The 19,939-nt window shown below is 35.5% G+C and overlaps 1 protein-coding gene across 2 annotated transcripts in view; it reads left to right on the top strand.

The window, feature by feature from the left end:
• The window catches only part of CCSER1 (coiled-coil serine rich protein 1), a gene marked incomplete at both ends in the record, with an annotated part of 1,097,278 nt that overhangs the window by 150,676 nt on the left and 926,663 nt on the right, over window positions 1-19,939 (top strand). For both annotated transcript variants that reach the window (XM_082653728.1, XM_082653729.1), the window contains one exon: window positions 10,703-10,823. In XM_082653728.1, coding sequence (XP_082509854.1) covers window positions 10,703-10,823 — 121 coding nt within the window. The remainder of the gene's footprint in view (window positions 1-10,702; window positions 10,824-19,939) is intronic.

The raw sequence follows: 19,939 nt of genomic DNA on the forward strand, positions 1-19,939 counted from the left end.
TTTTTCTAAATCTTAATGGCTTAAAACACCAAACATCATTCATATTTCATGATTTTGGGGAGTCAGGAATTCAGACAGGGTGCAGCAGGAAGATTTTTCCTCTGCTGTGTGACGTTCAAGGCCTCAACCAAAATAAATGCCCTTTCACTCACATTCAGTGATCAGTGATGCCTGTTGACTGTGGGTCAGAACATCCATGTGGACTTAGATTCCTTTCAACATGACAGCTGGGTCCCAGCCGCCAGTGTCCCAAGAGAGAGCCAAACAGAAGACACAGTGCCGTCTGTGACCTAGCCTTGAAAGTCACAGGGCATCACTTCCACCATATTCCTTTAGTCAAAGCAGTCACAAAGGTTCAAAGGGAAGGAACTGAAACCCCACCACTCAAGTAGAATGTCAAAAACTAGCAGGATGGGATATATATTAATGTGGCCATCTTTAGAAAAGACATTCTGCCATAATGTGTTTTAACAGTCCTGCAAAGTTGAACATGGAAAGTTTAATGAACAATGTAACTTCTACTTGAATTAATCAGAAGCAGTAAACCACAGATAATGATGTCATTGTAATATTACATGTGGAATCTGTGACATTGATGACAGACTTCACAGACCTCAAGTGCTACTATTGTCCCTGTATATAGCGTTCTGTGGAAGCCTGGAGAATACATAATCTAGGGTTTTATACTCTAAATGATGGCAGTACAGATGAAGGAGTGCTGATAATTTTTTTAATACCTAAGTTATCAGAAAGCAGTAATAGTTGTTGATGACTTTATTCTTTCCAGTACTCTCTGTATTATATATGTGTATAAATGTATATATGTGTATAAAATGTATATGTATGTAATATGTGTATTATATAAAATATATATGCATACGTGTTCATATACACAGACTCTGTACAGTATATTTTTAAATAAACTAACAATCTAGATCACACTTGGAAGAAGGCAGCCAGAATGACAAAGTAATAACTTCTCAAAATTAGAATTGTTGAAGCGTCAGCTGAATGGCCTGAATGGACATGTCAGAGAATTTGGAATGGAAGAGGATAGTAGTAGGAGCAATATAGATCCAGTCATTAAGTGAAATTTCAGACTGAATATCCTTTTATTGATTTATGGTTTATTTAATTATTAATATTAGTACAAGTAATTCTCGAGTCCTATTCCTAAAATGGCCATTGTATTAGTTTAGTAGTGCTGCTATAACCGAGCACCACAGACTGGGTGGCTTAACAGAAATTTATTTTCTCACAGTTCTTGAAGTTAGAATTTTGGGTTTGAGGTGTCTATAGGTTTGATTTTTTTTCTGAAGCCTCTCTCCTTGGCTTTTAGATGGCTGTCTTCTCTGTCTACACTTGATCATCCCTCTGTGTGAGCCTGAGTCCTAATCTCTTCTTCTTATAAGGACACAAGTCATATTGGATTAGGGCCCACCCTGATGACTTCATTTTAACTTAAGTACATCTTTAAAGACCCTTTCTCCAAATACAGTTACATTCTGAGGTACTGGGGATTAGGACCTCCAATAGGAATTTGGGGGGTGGGACACTGCTTAACCTATAACATCCATGAGATGATATTTTTCTGTTTATTAAAATAAAATTACACTATACATAAATTTCTTACTCTGCAGTCAGGAGAGAAGAGGGAGTCAGCAGGAGTTTATAAATCCTTGTTCATGATCAACATTCAAGAAAGTCACTGGCTATTTCCACTTGCATTTGATGTGTCAAGGATGCATTTTTGCCTGCCCCAAACATATTAGTGCTTGAGTTATAATAATAAAATAGGTAACCTTACAAACTGAATTCACAATTTTACATTGTTCTGTTTTTGTCTGTCACTCATGAGGTTTCCATTTTATTCCAAAAAATATTTGCACAATGTAAAGATTTGTGAAAATAGCTATTCAAAAGCTGAGGCAAGAAATAAATTGAGATTAGATTGGTTAAAAACATGAAATTTCAAGGAACAAAATTTTACAGTAAATCTGATAACTGTCCAAGCGTGTTACAAGATGAATGGTTACTATTGTACACCACAATAAAAGTATCGGAATTTACTGGATAATGTGAGATAAGCCTGACTAAATTTAATGTTGCTTTTTACATTTTATAGTTTTGTCCAAAGTTTCCAGGATATAGTTATTTTCATGTGTATTTCTATATATATGTTTTCTGTAATCAGTTTTTACTTCAGGATATTAACAATTTCTATGCAATTCTTTCAGATCTTTAAAAATATCCCAAGATAATATTATCCTTACACAATATGGTTGTACAAGATATTTTTTAAAATTTTAATTATTATTTAAGTTACCTCTAAGTTAATTTGAAAGTCTTTTCCTCTGGCTTTTGCCAATTCTTTTTTCTCATCAATCAATGCTTTCACTATATTTTCCTTTTTGTAGTATACAGAGAATTGTGTTTCATTTTAATAAAGGAGCAAGTAAATATAAACTGTGATTATGTGTTTGAAATAGAAGTTTAAAATTTCTGAATACTCTGCAGCCTTAATTTTTTCCCTCCTTTCCATGGCACTGCTGCTTCCAGTGACTGGAAGTCCTCACCATTTCTCACTTCGTTTATTTCAGTAGCATTGTCAGTGGTCTCACCCTATCTTGTTCCTGTACTTAGATATTGCCCAGGCTATTTATTTATTTATTTTATTTTTTACTTTTTTGGCGGTAGGCGGGCCTCTCACTGTTGCGGAGCACAGGCTCCGGACGCACAGGCTCAGTGGCCATGGCTCACGGGCCCAGCCGCTCCACAGCATGTGGGATCTTCCCGAACCGGGGCACGAACCCGTGTCCCCTGCATCGGCAGGCGGACTCTCAACCACTGCGCCACCAGGGAAGCCCTGCCCAGGCTATTTAAAGCTGATCGTGTTGAAATGATTGGTAGTACATCTTCATTAACTTCAGAATCAGATATTAATAATATTTTAGAGATGCTTATAAGGTCCTTAAGGTATTGGCAGTAATCTACATCTCTGTTTGGCAACTTCTTGCTCTCGTCTGTGTGGCCCCTGCCACAATGAATTATTTGAATTTTTCAAGATATATAACATTTTCTCATATCTCATTGCTTTTTAGCACTTTTCTCTGTGCTTGGCTAGCATCTTTTCTTTTCCCTAATGCCTCACTTCATTTTTCTTTATCTCTCATTCACTGGACAAATATTTATTGAGGGCTTCTTTGTATTATATATCCATAATATATAAGTTATATATCAGTAAGAACTAAGTAACAAGGAGTGAACAAGATAGCAGCAATACTACTATTACAATCCTGCTGATTACTTTACCTGGCTGGCTTCTATGTTAGCACTTCCTATATGGTATTATTTTCCGACTACACTACGTTACACTTTGGCAAATACTTTGTCTTTTATCTTTATCAGTCCAGTACCTATTACAATGCATAAACATGGTATAGCTCAGTGAATGCCACTAATGTAATGAATATGTGGACCTGCTTTTGCGGAATGTGTGTTTATTCATGGTCATGATACAATGACTTGCATTTTATCTGCTTATTTTTAAGCATTTATAAGCATTTTATCTGCTTATTTTTGCTTTTATCTGCTTATTTTTAATTTCTGCTTATTTTTAATTTCTCTTTCAATTCTGGACTATTATTATTTCATCAGAAGAGCCTTTTATAAGCACTGTGTTAAGGACATTAATTCAAAGAAACTATTTAGAGGTTCACCAAAAATCGAATGTAATACCAAAATGCCTTTGTTGACTGGTGTATTTCTCAACCAGAGAAACAGAACCGGTAGACTGGCTTATGTGATTGTGGGGACTGGCTGGGCAAAAGCAAAACCTGGGGCTTCCCTGGTGGCGAAGTGGTTGAGAGTCCGCCTGCCGATGCAGGGGACGCAGGTTCGTGCCCCGGTCCGGGAAGATCCCACATGCCGCGGAGCGGCTGGGCCTGTGAGCCATGGCTGCTGAGCCTGCGCGTCCAGAGCCTGTACTCCGCAACGGGAGAGGCCACAACAGTGAGAGGCCCGCGTACAGCAAAACACAAAAAGCAAAACCTGGAGAGCACACCATCAGGAAGGGCAGGTTGGAATTTTTGACATGGGCAGAATTTTAAACTTCATCAAGAAGCCTCAATTGTTCTTAAGGCTTTTCAACTGCCATTTGAATAAGGCCTACCCAGATTATCTACCATAGTCTCCCTTACTTAAATTCAACTGTAATGGACTGTAGTCATATCTACAAAACATCTTCACAGCAGATCTAGAGTAGTGTTTGATTGAATAACTGGAGTCTGATGTATCAAAAAAATCAGAAGTCATCAGTTATAAGTAATAATATACGGTAACATTTTAAAACTTCTTTACCATTTCTCTAGCATTATCCTCAGCACTTCACAGGCATTAATTCATTTCATCCTCAGAACAACCTAAGAAGATATTATTATTCATATTTTACTGTTAAGAAAAAACTACAGAGAGGTAAATTTGATTTGAGAATCTATTCCATTAGAAGATATGTATTCCACAAAAGCATGTATTTTTGTCATTTAAATTCATTCATGTATCTCAAGGCCCTGTAACATGCTGGGCAAGAAAAATCAACAGCAACTGATTACAAATAATTTTGAAAAAATAAATTTTTCTAAATTATATGTCTTTCGTTATCATAGATAAATGTATCTAATGATGGGTTTCACCTTGACACTTGACACTCATCCTGCAGTGGAGCAGTAGTAAAACAATTGTTGTCGGTCATTTTGAAGGGCAGAGTTTGGAGCCTAGAGCATTTGTATGTTGAGTCAAAATTATGTTCTGAGGCAAATTGTCTAATGATTATACAGTTTTCTTAGGATAAAGAATTCAGATGTAAGAATATTATTGAATAGAAACATGATTGAAAATGGTCAACTATTAACTTTACTCTATTTCAGAACACTTGATGGATTTTATTTAAATGAGAATCAACATGAAGTATGGTCAGTATCATGGGGACTAGAGGCAAATTGATTGAATTCTGGTTTTGCTCCTCCCTAGCTGTGTGATCTTGAACAGTGTACAAATGGGGATAATAATAGTACTTACTGTATAGAATTTTTCTGAGGGGTAAAGACAATACTCTAAGCATAAATTCACAGTTAATACACAGAACTAAGCCTACCACATAATGTTCTTATTTTTTAATTTTTTAAAATTTATTTTATTTATTTATTTTTTGCTGTGTTGGGTCTTTGTTGCTGTGCGAGGGCTTTCTCTAGTTGAGGCGAGTAGGGGCTGCTCTTTGTTGCAGTGCACGGGCTTCTCATTGCAGTGGCTTCTTTTGTTGCGGAGCATGGGCTCTAGGCATGCGGACTTCCGTAGCTGTGGCACGTGGGCTCAGTAGTTGTGGCTCGCGGGCTCTAGAGCACAGGCTCAGTAGTTGTGATGCATGGGCTTAGTTGCTCTGCGGCATGTGGGATCTTCCCAGACCAGGGCTAGAACCCATGTCCCCTGCATTGGCAGACAGATTCTTAACCACTGCGCCACCAGGGAAGTCCCACATAATGTTCTTTAAGCATTCGTTAAACAAATGTTAGCCTTTTGGTGAGTTAAGCTTTACTGGTGGGTTGTTATGTGGTAAATACATGGATCCTGGATATTTGGAAAAAAATAGAAAAGTGAACACTTCCAAGTCATAAAGGAAATTCTTTTCTTTTAAGCTTACAGTGTGCTCATTGATAGTAAACTATTCTGTTGAGTTAGAGTCGGGACTTCAAATGTATAATACTTACAAATAATACTTATAAGTTAACTGTGCTCTAGGAACCTTCAGTAATTTGAATGTTTTAATTTTGCATGAAAGAGAAACATGCCTCTCCTAATAAATCTTTGGCATTTTTGGAAACATTTATTAAAATATATTGCTTTTTGGTGCTTTAAAATTGATTTTATAAATTAAAAGATCAAATGAAGATAGAAGTTCAGTAATTAAATGAAATAGTTTTGATATATAAAACTGGAGAGAAAGAGCAACTTAAAATTTCAATGTTCAGGTTTTGCATCTCAGTTTATTATGAGTGTGAGAGAAACATTTTGTAATATTGGAGAGTCATTTCATGTAATAGCATATTCTTTGTGGTATAATAAAAGGTTACATGGCAAAGTCAGACTACTCAGTGTTAAACCTAGAAATGATTTCTACTCTGTCCCAAGCTTTACAGATTTTGGACTTAGGGATCCAGTAGGTTTGATCATTTTTAGTGTTCATATACTCTACCTAGAAATAAGTGACAGCAGTGCTTAGACCAAAAACTTAGGATAAGTAATTCTTGTGACTCTCAAGCATTTTCCTTCATTTTAAAACCCTACTTGTATAATCTCAGAGTCAATTGTCAGTTTATCATGTTGGAATCATTCTTTTCATAGTAACTTATGGTTGCTGACGACTGACTTCCTCTGGATATAGTCCTACGTGCAATTCTACGTGCAACCTTCTCAGAATGCCCCGATTAGTGACCCCAATCTTGACAAAAAGGCTCTATCTGTCTAGAAAGAAATGGGGACTTTAATTTTTCAGTCAGCTGTCCTCTGACGTTCCTAGTATTAGAAGCCTGTGATGGAATTGTCTGCACTTCATGAAGTACGTTTACAACAACAGTTCTTTTCACAGAAGAGCAAATTTAGCATACAAATTTGTAGGTTAGTGCCTCAAATTATTATTTGCATCTTTGGTTGGAAGCAATAGTGGAAAATATATTGATTTTTTTCAACTCATGGCTGCTGGAAACCTACTTGAATATGCAGTGCCTTGACACTGGCTCATGCTTTTTAAGTTACATCATGAAATAATTATCTGCTGTTTCTTTTTAAAATTTAGAAGTTAATAAACTTTTCATACATTTTTAAAGCTAACTTTATAAGTACAATTAAATAATGTGAGTAATTAAAAGTTGGGAGTTCCTGTTTGTTTCATTTTCTGCTTTCGCCTAAAGCCAATTTTTCCCATCCTAAGAGTTAAATCTTATGAATGGTGAACCGTTTATACTTGATGTAATTTGGAAAGTACAGAAGTCATCCTTGCCTCAGGCCAGGGTTCCTACAATTTTCACAGTCCCTAAGCATGCCACCATGATTCAATCCCAAATCAAAAGCCCCTGGTTGTATGGTAATAGATGGATTTGAGGGGAATCTATGAAATAAGTATTATCCTTTTAATAGTTTTAGAATGATCAACTAGTCTAGTCATTTACAATGTCTTCTGAAAAAGTGATCTTTTGTGGGGGGAGAAGGAGGAAGAAGGAGAAAATATTCAGAAAATGAGATTAAATTTAATCTGGCTAAATTAGAAAAATAGTTTTCCTGAAGGAGTTTCAAGAAGTTATACTGTTTTGAGGCCAAAATCAGTATTTCACACATCTGTTCATCTCCTCTGTTCTCATGACTATTTTAACGCATGTTTTATTATTCCTGTTTATAAAAGTAAGAAAAGGTCACTATAGGAAATTTGGAAAAGACTATAAAGAAGAAAATGAAATCACCTGCTGTTGAATAACCCAAACTTTAACTCCTGTAGTAATTTTTATATGTTTGCCTTTAAAATGGTATAGTATATAAGCAATTTTTCTCAATTATGAGAAAAATTGGCCTTATTTCATAAAGTTCAACATAATTAGCAAACCATATTAACTTATCTTACTCCAATACTTTTTGTAAAAATTTGTCTACTTAATCCTACAAATGTGAAAAAACATGAGCAATACTATTCCATAAAAATTGTGTATTGTTTTCTTCTTGTATCTCTAACATGGTTAAAAATGTACTCATTGGGGCTTCCCTGGTGGCGCCGTGGTTGAGAATCTGCCTGCCAATGCAGGGGACACGGGTTCGAGCCCTGGTCTGGGAAGATCCCGCATGCCACGGAGCAACTAGGCCCGTGAGCCACAACTACTGAGCCTGCGCGTTTGGAGCCTGTGCTCCGCAACGAGAGGCCACAACAGTGAGAGGCCCGCGCACCGCGGTGTAGAGTGGCCCCCGCTCGCCACAACTAGAGAAAGCTCTCGCACAGAAACGAAGACCCAACACAGCCAAAATTAAATAAATAAATAAATAAATTTATTTTTTAAAAAAATGTACTCATTGCCTTATTAGCGAAATTGTAAGGTAGAGACTTATGTTGGCTAACAATTATGACTCGCATTTTACTTTCATTGATCTTATAGTGTAATTTCCTTTTGGAGTCTAGCAATAATTCAGTATTTGTATCAGAAATATTTAAATTTCTCCCTGCTTAAATAGAAATTTGTAAGGCGTTTTATCAGGGAGATTAAATAAATATCATTTTGATATATAGACTGTCTTCTTTCCCACTGACATCCATATCGTTTTGTAAAATGCTCTAGGGCAACAAAAGTTTATGATCTTTTCCTAAAAAGCAAATGTTTAAAATCCACTAACTTTGGAGGTCTTTTTCAAACTTGAAATTTCCTTTTAATCTGTATCATAAAGGTTTCTTTTAATGGCAAATACAGTGTTTTCCCCTTTAGTTAGTAATATTCCTATGATTCTTCAAAAGTAATCTATGCATTCATGGCATGGTAAAATATGATAATATTCAACAACCCCTATGATAACCAGATTACGCTACAGAGTAGTTCACGTCATGGCCACGGTGATATAAGGTTATGATTTACTTTTTAAATGTGGACCATGGTTTGGAAGAACAACTTTTGATATATCAGAATATAGTGATCACGTGAATACCCATTACTCTTTTGACCCTCAGAAATCCTTTCTCTTCTCAGTGGCATATTGCTAAGGTTTCTTTTATTTCTTTTTTTCTTTCTGCCTCAGGAAGGACAGCCTAGGCATATTCTTTGTTTTGAAAAATCTGTACTTCCCTTTTATTATACCATTCACTTCTTTTGAAGTTATAAATTCTCTATTACTTATTTGCCTAACTTACATTTATTACACTAATTCTTATATTTTGTGATAAATACAATTTAAAGATATTAAAACTTGAGTGTGATTTAATTTCAGCTTAGTATAAAAACTCAGTCATTTACACGGAGCTCCCAACCATCCACCTTTACACAGGTCCATTAATTGTCACTTTCATCATGTAAAAATGAAAGGGGCTTACTTTCTAATTGACTTAGTCATTGATTTTTTTTAACTGCAGTACCTTTGGATTCAATGTCAATTGTTTCAACCTCTGCATCATAAAAATTAAGTATTAATACTCATATTACCTTAAGTAAACAAATGATCCCTATTTTTGAGAAAAAAATATTGTTTACTTAGAGCATTTTCCCTGTTCATTCTCTCTTTTCCTTTAAAAAAAAAAAAGGACTTAGCTCTATTTTCCCTCATAGAGATCTAGGTAAATGTTTTCATCTGGTCAGAAGTTTTTTTGCCCTAATATTTGAGAAATATCTCTAGAAGAAATTAAAACTTCATTAAAACTTGGGGCAAGGGAGGACATTTCTTTCTTGTCCACAGGAGAATTCTACCATTAAGCACTAACTGGAACGTACCAGTTAGTTCACTCAATATTTATTGAATAAGTGAACACTGTCCCTGAGAAATGAATCAGTAATTCTTATTCTTAGTCTGTTTCATCATTAGCAGCGTTTAAGGCAACAGTGGAAATTTAAAATATAATAGAGTTTTCTTCTCCCAGCTATGAAGGATTTGTTTGTTTTAGACTCAAAGCTCATGCCAAGAATAAGTAGAGAAAATTAAATTTAAAAAAAATCTGTTTGATGGCATTGGAGAGATGATGAGGAACCCACTGCTCCACCTCTTTGACACATACTGCGCAGTAATCTTTGCCTCTTGAGTGACGCAAGATTGTTTTAAATTCAGCTCTGCTTTTAGTGGTCATCCTTTTTGTCTGAGACTCTCATGCTAAGCAGATTAATAATTCAGCAGATACTTTTAGGGGAAAATGGAAGAACGTTGGGATCATTTCTTACACCTCTTTCTCTTTGAGATCATGGGCCCACACCTCTCAGTGACTTGCATGGTCCTATTGTATTTTTTGTACTGTCTTTCACTAACGTGTGCTGTCATCTTGAGTATTTGCCTCTTTCTAGATAGTTGTCCCAGTCATGGTTCTTGAAATGAGTACTTAGATCAGTGATTATTTGTAGTTCATTAATAATCAATTCAAATATCACTTCCAGTACTATCAGTTTTTATTTCTTTGCTGCACTTTCATTTCTTTTGGCAAATTCCTTCATTAGATTATCCATTTTTTAAAAATGTCACGTGGGTTTAACACTGGGAGAGAAGGAAGCAATGCAGCTATACACTTTGATGTCTTTGCTAAAACTGAGTACAGATGCATAGTGACAAATCCTTGACAGACTTTGAAAGAAGCAATGTGTGTGTCACTGGTCACGATGAACATCTCTTATTTGTGTAGTGATTTGTGGAGATTGTGTGTAACTAGTGCACTTCTTATTCTTCAATGAAAAGCTTTTTTTAAATGAAGGATTATAAAGTGTGGGCAACACCTTTTCCACTGTGTGGCTTAAAAAAAAGAAAGCAAAAGGTGCCTAAGGTCATACAGCTAGTGAGTGGAAAGACAGAATAGAAAATGATAATTAAAGATAATTTAATGTTTTAGTTGAATTATCTTTCATTTGACTGAAAATAATGAAGAGAAAAAGAGAGAACAGTCAAGAAATAATTGTGACATTTACAATTATTATTTCTAATAAAACAGTTTGCCGGGAGGATTCATACCACTCTGTGGTCTCATGTGCTGCTGTAGTTCTCACTCCTATGGACCCAACAATAGAGATGAAGAAAAGAGAAGAACTAAAATTTCCTGAGCCTTCGAAACAGTAAGTTGTTCATTTGATTTTTCAGAGTTTTGTAAAACTTACTAGTTAGATAACTGATCAGAATTTGATCACTCAAAAATTGTGCTTTATAATGAATGTATTAATATTAGTATATTGAGAGAACAGAAATAAATTTTGCACATTTTAAAAAATCAACTTATCCTAATAATGCCTCAATGAATAACTTCTGTCTTCTGATGTAGTGTGTTTGAACTATATGCCTTTCACGTTTCATTTTGTTACTTCATCTCAATGATGTGAGTAAGAAGACTGAAGCACTTCATTTCCTTAACACTGTGTTTATGGATGTACTGTTCTTGGATTCCTTATTTTATAGTTGTGGTCTTTAATGGTCACTTTTATGATATATGATCACTTTTAAATATAAATTTCTTAGCCTTAAGTTGGTTTGTACTTTATAAGGAATGAAAGTTATTTTTAACTTTATATTATTTAATGTTTCCATATTTTTTCCATTTAAACAGATCAAGCTTCATTTAAATTTAAATTTGATCTTATATTGAATAAATAATAGATTTTTTCTTATAATGGCCAAATAATTAAATTCATAATAGCAAATGTAAGGTACATGGACTTAAAATATCAAATAAGCTAGGATTATTTCTAGTTATGTATTAAGTAAATTAAAAGGGAAAACCTACTGATGATTTTCCAGTCAAAATAGTGTCATACTTGCTTTAAGGTCTTGGGTAGGAGACTAGGAGATGTATGGTGTTGCCAAGGATTGCTGGCTTCAGTAGGAGTTACCTTGTAGTACCTACTATTTTCCCCCATTAGATTAACTGTATCATACTTGTTTCTTGATGTCTTTCTACTGGATAAGCTGCTAAGACTGAGTTTCCTGGAGCATGATAGTGTCTGATACTCTTTGTGAAAATCAATAAGAAAATCCCTTAATGTTACATTCGGTAATGTCAAAGTCAAATAGAGCAATGTGTATATTTGATGGCATGAAGATAGTATTAATATTCTCATCATAGAGGAAAGAAATACTAACCAATTCAGAAAGTAATGATTGTAATTCAGTTTTAATACAAGCTAAAAGTGAAAACAATTCAACTACTCTTAATATAGTCTAATTTTTTGGTTCCAAAAGCCTTTTTTGTCTACTAGGAAGAAAATTACTTCTCATATGTGCCAATTGAATTATATTAGAAAACTCAAATGCATTTTTTGCAATGTATGTATGTTTATATTTGTAAATTGGATCTTAAATTCTCTTAATTATCTTTCACTGACTGTATTCAAAACTGGCAAATAGTATTATTTGTTTACATAAAATGTCTTTTTTCCAGTCTTAGATACTTCATAAATATTCATTCTTCTTTATTCTGAGGTATAGATTGAAGTAGACAGCATTTGTTAACTGGCTGTTCTTCTTTTTCCTGTTACCGTACATTCACTCTGATACTCCTCTGTATTCTCTGAATCTACTTTCTCATTTAAACACTCTCCCTCAATAGGATCATTCGTTCATTTCTATAGGTTTTGTTATTGTTTTTGTTTTTCTGAGTCAGAGAGATCTTGGTTAAAATCTTAACTTTTCTACATATTAGGTGGAAATTGGAGACATTTTACTTAAACTCTTTGTCTTTTTTTTTCTACATCTGTCAGAAAAAATGGGGTGATATCACCATCTTTACAGGGTCATTGTTAGTGTTATGTGAAGTGATATTGTTAAAGGACCGGAAATCTAAAAATCCATAAAAGTGTTAGTTATGTTGCCCCTTCCATAGCTTCAACTACCAACATTACTGCTGATTTACAGATATATATTCTTCTCCTGAAGGCTCTTCTTAATGCAAGTCTAATATATAAAGTTCTTGACCGGGATTGTCTAACTAGGTGTCCTACCAGAATCGTTTACTAAGTATGTTTAAACCAAATTAATGACCCTTCTAGCCCCCTCAAGCTTTTCATTCCTTCTGATTTCCATATTTATGTAAAGCGACCATTATTTTTCTTTTCTTAAAATCTTGATATGTTTTTTCCTCACATCTCACATTCAATTAGTTATTGATTACTTGATTAACGTCTCAGTTATATTTTTCTTACCATTTGAGCTGACCAGGAAGGTATACACTTCTTATATTTTAAAACTTTTTCTAACATGTATATTCAATGAGATCTTAATAAAGCCATTCAAATAGTGGTCATCTATCAAATGGAGATTACATATGCCCTCCATACCTCACACTGCTGTTTTGAGAATGAAATGACTATGACTATATGACTATATGGCAAGAACACAATTCAGATGTAGTGATTAATTCAAAACTCGTGTTTGCCAATGAGAGAAGCCCTGATGTAAATTGATTTCAGAAAAATCAAGGGTGATGGTTGTTATTGGCTCATGTAATTGAAAGTATAGACGTAAAAATTTCCTCAAGTATGGTTGAGTCTGGTACTCAGACAATGTCAAGGAGGGTCATTTTCTCCATCTGCATCTCTTTGCTCTGCTTTCTGGTCTGTAGTTTCCATTTTCAGAGAGGTTCCTCTAGTGACATTACTGCCTTCAGCAGGTACTGAGATGGTTTTTATCTTTTCAGCAAATCCAGTGGAAAGAAATGGTTTCTCGTTCCCTTTAATCAAAACAAAAAGAGCCCCATATTTGAGTGTCATTGGCTTTGACCAGCTTAGCTTGTTTGACATGACTATGCTGAAGCAATTACTGTATCTAGGATATTTGATGATTGATTGGCTAGAACCAGGTTACTTGACAAACTCTGGAGCAGAGGGTGGAGATGAGAGGGAAAAGGTGAGTCCACACTCGAAATATGGGTGATGTTGGAAAAAGAAGGCAGGTATGATGCTTGGAAGTCAAAACAATGGATATTCAATATAGGTAGTAATATTAGCACCGTTAGTTTTAAAAGTCAGAATTCTTTATTATGTTAAAACTATGGACTTTGAAATACTACATTAAAATACAATCGTGTGTATCTTCATTTCTTGTTTTAAATGACTTCTCACCTATTTAATTTTATTTCATATTATTTGATCCAGCTTTGCTATTGAGAGGCAGTATTACTTGATGGTTAGGAATTCAGGCCTTGGGCTAGTTTTTGATGCTTCCTTAACCATAGTTTGTTTCTTTTTAATGTGGGAGTTACTTTATCTATCTTACAGTGCAATGCCTAAAACAAAATATGAAGGCAAGAATATAAAATTTTTGTAATTTTTTACAACATATATATTAGGTAAATAAACATGTCACATTTTTATAGTTGGAGTTACTAAAGCCCTATGTAGTATTCGTTTTGTGTATTTTGGATTTCTCATTAGGAAAATTAATAACCCACCAATATAATACTAAGATATTAGAATGCTATATGTTGAGACATTGTCTTTGGATACTTAATATTCCCTTTAAATTCAGGATAGAATTATTTCTTTAAGTAAATTTTTATCTCAAATTTTACACACTTCACGTGATGAATTTGTAAACAATTGAGTCTTTGAAACATAGGACTCACAGAGTCCATGTAGTTTAGAACTCATCAAATCTCTTGCTAGGAGGAACTACAATAATCTTAGTATATGGGCTTTAGAATACATAAGGTTGTACATACAAAAGAATATGTAAGATAATGTATTTTGATGCTGTTGTAATTAGGTGAAGAGGTAAAACATGCACTTAAAAAGGTAAATCACAGTATAAAAGCAACAGATGCTTTTTCTCCAATGTAAGGAGTAGATTTTCGCCAAGCATATGATTGTTTAAAGTTAAGTCAGGTTTATTGATATATGAGTATACATTTATGAAAGTAAACCCAGAATATTGGTCTTAAATATACCGTTGTATTGGTATATCATTTTAGAGTGTAAGAAACATTTTATGACTGAAATACTTATACTATCTTACCAACTTTTAGTCATATTCTGGTGATTAATAAATATTCTATATTCGACAGTTTATTTTTAAATATTCTCATGTATTTATCAATTTTAGATATATTTATTGTAATAAGAAGAAAATAGCAATTATGAATTCCTATTAGGGATGAAGTATAAATTTTTCAGCTTAGCAAGTGATAGGGAGGAAATACCTAAATCTTTTAGAAGGAAAGCTACATTCTGAGCATTACAGTGGGAGAGAGTCAGAGCTTGTCTCTCATTTTCATATCTAAAGTTCCCCTTAATTCAGAAAACGAAGGTGTGGATTTTACTTTACTTTTCAGTCTAGTCTAACAGGTAGCTCAGAACACCATGGAAAGGATAAATTGCTGGAAAAGTAGAAAAAATCCCTGTGATCCAATAAAATTACACAATTTCCAAATATTTGACCATAAGCATAGAATGTTGTGATCAAAGCTTTGAGTATGAAGCTTTATAAATTAAAAAAAATCCTAATTTAAAAAATGTATGTCCATATATCCAGTCACACTTAGCATGTTACTCAAACCTAAACATTTCTCAAATCACAGATGTGAGCAAATGAGCACCTCATGAAATGTACATACAATTCAAAATGTGAAGAGAATGAAAGAATACTGCTTCCACGCTTGGTTATGGATTTTATTTTGTGCTTTTTGTAGAAATATGTTTTTGAAATGCATACACTCTGTTTGTACATACCATGGCTCAATATCTGAAATGAAGGGATTTTATGGACAATTATAAATTTGGAAATATAGAGGTGAAAGGGAAAGAGAAATTATTCTGTTACTTCTTTTTTTTTTTTTTTTTTTTTTTTTTTGCGGTACGCGGGCCTCTCACTGTTGTGGCCTCTCCCGTTGCGGAGCACAGGCTCTGGACGCGCAGGCCCAGCGGCCATGGCTCACGGGCCCAGCCGCTCCGCGGCATGTGGGATCTTCCCGGACCGGGGCACGAACCCGTGTCCCCTGCATCGGCAGGCGGACTCTCAACCACTGTGCCACCAGGGAAGCCCTATTCTGTTACTTCTTTGTCCATTTCTGTGTTTTTATTATATATAGAGAGATCTAAACTTCCTGATAATGTGATCTGTTGTTTCATTTTATGGAAATGAAGCATCACCTAAACATTTTGTCATTCAGTACAAGTTTCAAGGCCTCCGTGTAGTGATTCATGTGATTGACCTGAGGAAGGTTCATGGAGCTGCTTCTGAAAGGTGATGGATGCTATCGTTTAGTTTAGAATGTCTTATTTTTAAAGAATGGCTAAAACTAACCTATTTTAGTCTTAGAGAATGCTTAAGAATATAAGTTTAAAGTTCTATCAGCTCTTTTTATTTAGTTTTATAATAAATGAATAATGTATGTATATTAAAATTGGAAAAGTTTAAGTACTCTCTAATGTCAGCTATAAAGTTGTTACACAAACTCTAGTTGTACTGGACACATCAAATGGTTCTATTATCAGCTAGTTTCCAACTCTCCTTTACAAATTTCAGGAGAACATATTCATTTATCCTTTTAAATAGACATGTATTCATTAATTTAATCCATAAACAATAGATAGTTCTTGAGTATTTGCTTTGTTCTTGGCACTGTGCTCAGGGCTGGGCATTTTGAGTTGAAAAGCAGGTGCTGTCTCTCATGAAACTTAGAGTGTAGTCAAGTCAAGACACACATTGATTGATTAATTGCAACAATGCAAGATTGTGGAAGTGACAATGGCTATAATATAGAGGTATATGTATATCATGTTATAAGGGCTTATAGTAAGGGGCTTTAACATGGCCAAGAGAATCAGGGAAAACTTCCCTGAGGAAGTGACACTTGAGCTAAGATATGGAGGATATTAGTTAACTAAGTGAAAATGCAAAGGAGGAACTTAGCAGCAGAGAGAAGGGCTTGTTGAAATATCCTGTGATGGCTGGGAGCACGGAGAAATGAAAGCTGGTGGGAGTAAAAGGGAGCCAAAAACATGTTTTTAATCAGGGCCCAGGTAACAAAATCAGATTTCTCTTTAGAAAACTTTGTCCTGGTTCCTTATAAAGAGCAAATTGGGTTTGGTGGGGGCATTGGTATGATGGAGCTGGCTTGGGAGAACCAAATTGTTACCATTTCTTTCCAACTCCAGGTTCAGTGATCTCATGTTGGAAACTTTCACTCAGCCGTGGTGAGCATATTTACACCACAGTAATTGGCAAATGCTATAAGTCAGGGCTTTTCCCTCTCCCAGAGTACTCGTTGTTAACTATTTACCAGCACACCCTAAATGGGGGACAGGTTGAGTGTCTACAGTGAGATCATTTAGGTGATTGCTGACAGTAGCTTGGACTAGGGTGCTGCCATTGGAGATGATGAAATGTGAAAAGTGAACTCAGTCAATATATTTTTCAGAACCTAGGCAAATTATAGTTATTAAACTAAAACTTATAATACCAAGCCCTTACCAAGGATAAAGAAGAAACTACTCACTGTAATTATGATAAGATAATATATTATTGTGATAATCCTAGCATGTTATTTTGAATTAGTAATAATTTAGCCAAAGGGGAGTTCTGATATTCTTTTAATTTATATTGGGTATTATCAATGGAATTATGTAAGTGGGAAACATACGAAAATGCATTTTGCACAAAATTCCTTCTTGAATTGTTACCATTGAGTCTCACTGAAAATGCATATAAATGTAGATAAATTTCATGTAGGACCTTATGTAAATTCTTATGATTCTTAACAATAAATTTCCTCCTATATTTGATCTGTATCCTTTATTTACCATCAATGACTTGGTGTCTTAAAACTCTCCCATTTAAAAAAAAAAGTCAGAAACTGAGGCATGACATAAATGGAATCACATAGTTTGTGTCCTCTTGTGCCAGGCATCTTTCACTCAGCATGTTTTTGAGATTCATCCATATTGTTGCATGTGCCATGGTCCATACCTGTTTATTAGTGAGCAGTGTTTCATCACATGGATGTGTCAGAGTTTGGTTAGTAGTTCAGTCCTGTCCTCTTTGACCTTGCCTTGCAAACTCACTGAATCACAGAACCACAGGGCCTCTGGGTGTGGAAGAAGTGTCTTAACCAGCTTAATCCCACCCCACCCTTACACTACTTACTGATTTTCAGTGATTGGTACACTGCCCATGAAACAGTTGCCCAACCCCTGCTCACATACCTCCAGTGACCTGCCCTTGGAGGGCAGCTTCTTCTGTCCTTGTCCAGCCTGGCCTGTTGGGAAACTCCTCTTCATTTTCAGCTTATATCTACCTCCCTAGGTCATCCCCACAGAGGTCCTGGTTCTTGTCCTGGGTCTAGTCATGGACAGTTAGCTCCTTTTTCCCCCACAGAAGCCATAGGGATCCAGGAGGCACAACTACCACCCAACAGTGTGCTGGTAAATGTTTAACTTATAGCTCTAGTTTAGTTATTTTTGTTGCTGTATAATATTCCATTATATAAATGTATCAGAATGTGTTTATCCAATTTCCTGTGAATGGATGTGTACGTGGCTTGCAATGTTTACTTTACAGACAGTTCTGCTATGAACATTCATGGGCTCCTGCAGCTGGAAATGGATGGCAGAGTTGTAAGGCATGTACCTTTCTCACTTCAGCAGACAGTACTAAACCATTCTCCAGGGGTCTTCATCGTCCACACCTTTGTCCACACTTAGCCTCGTAAAGTTTTACACTTTCGCCAACCTTATGGGTGTAAACCAGCATCTCATTGCGGTTTTGACTTACATTGACTTCTCTCTGGTGATCTTGAGCATCTTTGCAAGTGCTTATCAGACATTTGTGTTTCCTGTTCCAGAAATTGCCTATCTGTATCTCTTGTCCATTTCTTTACTGGGGGATTTGTCTTTCTTTCATATTTACTTGGAGAAGTTCTTTGTATATTCAGATTTCCAAACTTGAATTGCTATGTGCATTGCAGATCTCTTTTCCAGTTGGTGGGATGTTTCTTTAATAAGTTGTGACTTCTGATAAACATAATTTTCATTTAAAAAAGAAACTGGGGCATAAACATGGTAAATATCAGGACACTATTATGAATATGAAACAGCCCTCTTCCCATGCAGGTTTTCAAAAGAAACGATACCTGTTTTGTCATTTTGATCAATTCAACAGTAGAGAGGGCTGTCAGAGGAGATAAATAGAGAGATTTCTGTGGAGAGAGCTGTGGTCTAAATTTGAGGCTCCTCCACAGCTTTAGGAGAAGTTGAACTTGAGAGGAGTAACTTTCTTATCCCAAGTCTAGTGGAGGGTCTTCAAGAGACTCATTCAGAGTTTCAAATGTGTTTTCTGCAATTGGAAACACAAAAGACAGATGATGATTTATGCCTGAGAAAACTGCAGCAGAACACAAACTAGACTCTGACATCCGCCCAGAAAATCTGGAGAGTGAAGGTGGGTTGGCCAACCGTGAAAGCAGTAGCATCTTGAACTCTCAGAGCTGGTCAGGGAGACCACAAAGTTCTTTGTAAACTATTTGGAGGGACAAGAAAACCCAGGAGATAGAGGCGAAGGATACCCATCCCCTCTCAATAAGAGAACTGCAGGAGAGTGGCCCAGAAAGAGACCTCTGAAGAGACCACTTTTGTGCCCATTACTAGGCCCTAGAGCCAAGCACAGTTTCCTTAAAACTCTTCTACCAACTAAGAACCTCTCCCCTCTACCTTTCATCCTCGTGGCAGGAGTACATTCACTGTGAGGCTCTTATAAGAGGATCCTTCTGTGTTTCATAGTACCTATTCACCTTATTGGAAAATGTTGCATCAGTCACTGGTTTATTAAATTAAAAAAAAAGAGACTCAAGAAAGTTGATTGTTTTCATACTTCATGTGTTACTCAAGAACCAGTGGATTTTAATACCAAATAAATAAAAATCCCCAGAGAACCTGCTTCCCTTGATTGAGTGTTGTTATTTTTTTTTCTGCTCCTTACTGAATCATAATATCTGGTCCCTTGTGCAGGACAATCAAAAAATCCTATTGTAACATACGCATCTGATCTGAAAATCCTTCTTTGTACAGTGAACACACAAATGCTGTTTTTCAGATGATTTGGGACAGCCTGATGACTGAAGTGTTTCGGTTCATCAGTGCAGCACAGTGTCATTGTACTCCTAATAGTGTAATATAAATACAGTTTATCAGATCGCTAAAAAAGACTGCAGGTGCATCACCATTGTAGTGAAAGTAGCTCTTATGCACAG

Source organism: Grampus griseus (assembly GCF_964374135.1).
Source record: "Grampus griseus genome assembly, chromosome: 4".
Lineage (NCBI taxonomy): Eukaryota > Metazoa > Chordata > Mammalia > Artiodactyla > Delphinidae > Grampus > Grampus griseus.